Source organism: Pterocles gutturalis, unplaced genomic scaffold (assembly GCF_000699245.1).
Source record: "Pterocles gutturalis isolate BGI_N339 unplaced genomic scaffold, ASM69924v1 scaffold67, whole genome shotgun sequence".
Taxonomy (NCBI): domain Eukaryota; kingdom Metazoa; phylum Chordata; class Aves; order Pterocliformes; family Pteroclidae; genus Pterocles; species Pterocles gutturalis.
In genome coordinates this window covers 11,373-17,525 of record NW_010107529.1, presented here as the reverse complement: position 1 = coordinate 17,525, position 6,153 = coordinate 11,373, and the positions used below count along the sequence as shown (strand labels likewise).

Sequence of the window (6,153 nt, the reverse complement as noted above, 5' to 3'; positions counted from 1 at the left end):
ACCGGCCCCCCAGCCCACGCTCCCTCCGCCCCGGCCGCCCAGTCCCTCTGCTCCCTCTACGAAGGGAAGGAGAACAGCAGCGATTTTAAGCGTATTAGGGCCGTTTCCTATCACTTTATTAACTGAATTTGATTTGTTTTTCTTGAGTATTTTCAAAAATACCCCAAAAAGCCTCAAAACGTGGGTGAGTGTGGGAACTAGAACGCGTGTGAACAACACAGCGGCGCAGGTAACCTGCACGCGGGGTTAACCGGGTGCCTAGCGCGGAAACCCCAGTGTTCTTAAATCGCTTAAATTCAGCGTTCTTAAAGTCAGAACTCAATTGCAGAAGTTTCCCATCATGTCTTCTGCTTGATTTTATATCCAATATTTTTCAAGAATAAGGTATTAGGGTCCAGACTTGTTTTAAAAGAGTGAAAAGCAAGGTTATAATTAAAAATGTTAATTATATTAATTAGGTATTAAAATAGCAAGTTGTGAGTCCTCTAGGACTTACTAGAGAGAGTCCTCGAGCACTCCCAACTTGCTATTTTAATACATCCTAGTTGCCGTGCCAGAGTACTTGCAGTGAAGTTTGAAGATCCAAATGAACAGTAAAAACTTTCTCTCCTTTCCGAGTATGTTTTATTGTTTCTGCAACTCGGGCTGCAAAAAATTCTTCTTTTTGGAGATCTCAGCAGCTGGGAAATAGTGTGGCCAAGTGTTGAAACGTTGTGTGAGCTCAGCAAAGGGGATCTGGAAACGTTTGAGGCATCGAGCGGTTTTTATAGTGGCTCAGAGCTGTCAGAGAGAAGAGGTGGGTTTGGATCTCACCCCGGCTCGCAGCATCCTCAGGGCTCCTCGTCTGCAATTTTTCCAACAGCTCAGACAAAGGGGGATGATGCGGCGATGTGCGTGGCGGTGCCTCCCTCTAACGGCTGGTCCTGCCGAGGGCTGCTCGCCGCCGGACCCCCGGCTTGGAAAATGGGGGTGAGGTGGCTGTCACCAAGTTTTGTAAAGTCTCGAGGTGACAGAAATGAAGTGACTCCCACCCACCCTGCGGCATCTTCCCTCCTCCTCCCGGTGCTTTCGGTTTGGTTAATGGAAATGTGTCTGTGCAATGCTCTGGAGAAGACAGAAGGGCTCAAAGCCACGTAGGTTTTTTGTCTTTTCCGTTGCAAATTGTCTAGATGAAAACTTCATTTTTCTTTGCTCTGTCAGTTTGCACAGCTTAAGTGAAAACAGAAAGTAAATAAAAAGCACCGTGCATGGGAAAAACCCCAGTTCTGGTTCCTCTGTCCACGCAGCTGGATGTATGCCCCTGGATAAAAATGACGCAGTATCACCGAAGCTAGCCCTAAGGAGATGGGATGAAAGGAAAATCTTTTCAGGTGGTTTATTTAGTCTGGTGTCTATTTGTGTTTCCTTCTTTTAATCCTTAACTCATAAACAAAAGAGCAGAAAAAACTTTTTTTCTGCATCCAAGCAGATTACTGACAATGTATCGTCATTTCATGTGCCAGTTAAATTAACCAGCTACAGCCCTTTAAAGGTAATTAGTAAAATATGAAGAAACCTATTCTGCGGAACATTTTGGGTTTACTGTGTCATTGCTGTGATTCTTAAGTTGGACCTGCTGGAAAGAAAACTCTAAGTAAAAGCATGAGTTTATTTTCATGGTCAGGATTACAGATTAGCAATGGATCCAGTGAGGATCACAAATTTACACCTAAAGATTATACAAGAAATATTTAAAATATGTTTTCATTTGATGGCTCATTCACGAGATACTATTTAGTCATTTAATGCTTCTGTTTCAGTGCTTGTGGGATACTTTAGAAATACAGAAAGAAATGGGAATATTTTAGGCAGAGCTTGCAGGCAAGTTACCTTTTGTTTTATCCGATTCTCTGGTGTTTGTAATTATTGTGTGTGTGAAATTTTTGCATGGTAGCTGATCTAGCAGAGACATATGTTTTATTTCTGAAGTGCCATTTCAAATTATTGTGAATATAAACTAATTCAGTATGAAAGCAGCAGCTCTGAAACGTGTGTGAGTATGTGATGGACAGTGTGAAATATCGAAGCATCCCTTCGGTGTTCCATGGAACGGGTTACGTCCGTGGCTCCCCCAGCCCTGCTGCTTTTTATAAAAAACCGCTTCAACAAGCCCTAAGACAGGATTGAGTTTATTTTTTTTCGCTATAACACAGTAAAAAGACTTGTGGTGCAATGAGTTAGTATTGATTTTTTTTTTTTTTTTTTTGTCTGTAGCCTCTTAGCGTTGTGACTCCATTATTTTTGATTTTACTATGAAATACAAATCCTTTCTACTGACATCTGACAAACAACATCTGGAAGTCGTTTTATCTACCAATAATGTGTTTGTCAAAAAAAATCCTGCGCTAATGGGTTCTGCTTCCTCCAGTCCATTTTCCCTGAGTTGATGTCACTGATGTAATTCTAAACATTTAGTGATTTTTGGCCCCTAAATAATTTGTCATTCCCACAGGTTTGTATCGGATTCAGTTCAGGCACTAGACCAGGCTGGGAACTGACGGTAGGTTTGGTGAAATGAGAGTTGAGAGACTGATCTCAGATCTGTGTTCACCTGCCTGTCTCTGATACCTGGTTTTAACGCTGTCTGGCAGCAGAGTTCCAGCGGCAATGCCCCATGTTGTGGGACTGGGGCACAACTATGATCTCGCGCCTTACGAGTCAGCTGATTTAATGAATCCCTTAGCTTTTGGCGTCAGGAGTAACGCCAGACGGCACAAGAGGCACAGGGGAGAGAGGGTCGGACCATCCCTTTGGCAACTCAGGCAACATCGCTGTATCACAAAACTTCACTGTCATCCGTCAGACTACCAGATATTTTTTTAAGAAGTGTATCTTGCACTGTGAACGCTCGTAGCCTCCTGCCAGGCTGGTCTGTCCGCAGATTGTCTGGTTGAGCGGTGAAAGAACCTTCCCTGCCTGACAGCACCCCGGGACATGGCTAGTCTAGCTTGTACCAAGGTCGGCTGGAGCTGCTCTTCTTCACCGTAACATCACTGGGAGCTGCATTCACTTCCTCCACATGAAATCTCAGCCTGGGATTCACAAAAATATCTCGTGCTCTCTAAGACCTCCCAGTACCATCAAGAAGCAATTTTACTCCTTTGATTAAACAGCTGCAGTTTTGTCACCTATGAATCATATGAGCACACAATATTTAGTGTGTACGCTTGGAAAATTTTATTACCAAGATTTTGTCAAATTCACCAAATGATGTAACTCTTTATGCCAGACTAATCCATAGCTTGTCAATGGGGAGAACACGGATGATGGCACATCCCTCAGGACATCCCCAGCAGGAGCCAAATTCACCTCCACACAAGCAGAAGTAGTTTTACTACTCCATACAGATTGTTCCCCACTGAGCTGCCTGCACTCTCCACAAATCCGTAACTTCTCTGGGAAACCCCCGTGCCATAAATCTAGCCGTTGTCCTGCGAGGACATCTCCAGCAAATTCTTAAGTTAGCATCTCGAATGATATCATACGGTGAACAATAACGGCCAACTCACTGTTGCTATTTTTACTAAAGGAGGGAGCTTTTCTTTGTAACAGAGTATTTTAGGCTGCATTACAAGTTTCTTTTCTGGTAGGTACTGTTGTAAAATATATTCAAGGCATTGCTTAGACACTGCATTTATCGCAGGCTTACACTAATGTATCCTGACGTTACACCTTCTCTTTGTAGACCAAGCCACCCTCGTGGAGCAAGTGAAACGAGTCAAAGAAATTGAAGCTATTGAAAGTGACTCCTTTGTTCCACAGACATTCAGATCAAGTAAAGAAGTCAAAAAGGTAAGTTTTCAGTATCCTTTCTTGGTGCATAATCCTTTCAAAGTCAGGTGGAAGCTGCGCTATTAATACAGTTCCCATTGATGAAGGAGCATCAATGCTGACAGTCTTAAATCCCACTGATGACTCTCGGATGTTCTTGGTGCGGTGTTCAGAGCAGAATACATCTAAATGTGCAGGAATTTCAATGAAATCTGCTGGTTTGACAGTATATTCTACCGGTGCTGAGCAATTCCAATTTTTAAAAATTCTTTTAAAATCGTATAAAACCATGAAGATTTTTTTTTTTAGGAAAAGCAGAACTAAAATCCAAAAGTAATCAGGCATTTACACTGTAGTTAAAGGTAGACATCAGTATTTTTAATTCTAATTAACTGAAGCCAGACTTTAAGACCATATTTACTCCGTGAAGCAAACCGTCATTATTGTCAGACAGCTTTCGAAAGCCTCTCATGAGACGTCCAGGTTTCAGAATTTACCTGCAGTTTGGCTGCCGAGTCTTCCAGGGAACTGGGACACTTTTGTCTTTGGAAGTAGGCAAGCAAAGGGTTTGCTCAGTTTTTCCACGTGACAGGGAGGTGTTTTGAGCTATCGCTGATTGTTTCCCCAAGAACATGCATTTTCTTGCCTTCTCAGAAGTCCCTGAGAAGTTCACGCAGCTTCTTCTGAAAGCGATGGAAAAACCCGAAGCTGTGGTTCTGACAGCTCTCTCCTTGCCTTTGGCGATACCTTTTTTATCACTTCAGGTGTTTAGTCTGGACGTTAGTCCGTGTCCAGTGTGTCCTGCTGAGCACGCTGGAAGTATTTGCATGAGGATCCTTTTGTGGACACGCGTTGCGATGGGAAGAAAGCTGAGCACTGGTTAAGGTACTGCCACATTTGTGAGTTTGAGGAGAAAATACTCAGATGTGTTTCTTTTCAGTCAGTAGAGCCTCCCGAAGTACAATATGAACCTGTGACTGTTGGAGCAGGAACTGCCGAGGCATCTGCTCCTGAAAAAGATCCACCACCTGCCAATATTCCTACTGCCATCAAATATCAAGATGATAATTCCTTAGCGCACCCAAATGTAAGTGTGCCGGTATTTGCTTTCTCTCTAGAACAAGACAGCCCACTGAAGGAGAGCAGGTTACCGCAACCTAATGACCCTTTTGCTGTGCTGCTCATCAAATAATTTGTGGTCTGAAGACCGTTAGCTAATGGGCCACTCTTTGGCTCAAAAAGGATCATGCTCCTTGCATCATCCATAAGAGAATAATTACAAAAGCAGTTCACCGGTGATGTAGTTTTCGAGTTACAAATTTCATAACGAAGTAGCCTACCAATTTAATGCGGGGGAACTTAAGATCCTGTTCACATACAAATTCCTGTTGAATAAAAATTCAGGGAAAGTTGCTTTTGGTTTCTGTAGTTTGGAACCTGGTGGAAGACTCAGAACTTGCACACCTTGCCCAATTGTAAAAATTTAAATACATGACAAACATTAATTTTAAATCATTGTGGCTAAATCTGTGCAAATTCCTTTGTGAGCACCTGTGACTGGAAATGGAGGTACCTACAGCAGAGGTTTTTTAAGAATTAGCAAGTTAAAAATGACTTGCAGTAAATAGACTGATGCGAGCGCTGTATGATGGACACAGAACAGAGACCAAGAAGTGCACAATGTGATGAACTTGCTGTTCCAGGAGGAGACTGAAATGGGAATGTCTTGGCTTTCCAATTATTAAAAGTCTCTACTTTTACAGCACGTGTTCACGGCTGTACTGTAACACCCCTGCGCAGCTTGGCCTTTTCTTTGGGCACTGAAATAGTCAACACCTATTTCAACAGAGTTATAACATTAATGAGTTGTGCCTACTTCTCTTCCCCTCCTCTTGTCTCTCAGCTGTTTATTGAGAAGGCAGAAGCAGAAGAGAAGTGGTTTCAGAGGCTGATCGCTCTTCGGCAGGAGAGGCTGATGGGCAGTCCGGTGGCCTGAGTGAACTGCTATGACCATCACGTACCAGTTCTCCACCAATGCTAAGAAATCCTACCATTAAATTGTTTTATTTTTCTCTTTTGAGGGGATTTTAATACCCACTGTGAGTTGTACAGAGAATAAATATTTCATCTGAATAAACAAGAATGTTCTGTCCTCCATTTTTCCCCCAAACTTGTTGCTGTGTGTGCCCCTGCGCTGGAGATGGGGGGGCTGGCAGAGCAGTGTCATTTTATTTTTTTGCACTGAATTCCTCTGGGGTGCAAAAACCCTGACAGCCCAGAGGGATGTAATTTTAGTTCAGGTTTACCAATGCTCAGACAGGAGAAGCAGTGATACCACTCCCG

The 6,153-nt window shown here is 43.0% G+C and overlaps 1 protein-coding gene across 1 annotated transcript; it reads left to right on the top strand.

The window, feature by feature from the left end:
* Nucleotides 1-725: 725 nt before the first annotated feature.
* RSRC1 (arginine/serine-rich coiled-coil 1) lies at nucleotides 726-5,945 on the top strand (the record flags this gene model as incomplete). Its single annotated transcript, XM_010088107.1, has 4 exons — nucleotides 726-800; nucleotides 3,725-3,831; nucleotides 4,751-4,897; nucleotides 5,714-5,945. Coding segments are annotated over 4 exons (422 nt in total), but the record flags the coding sequence as incomplete, so codon positions are not given.
* Between the last annotated feature and the right edge of the window lie 208 nt (nucleotides 5,946-6,153).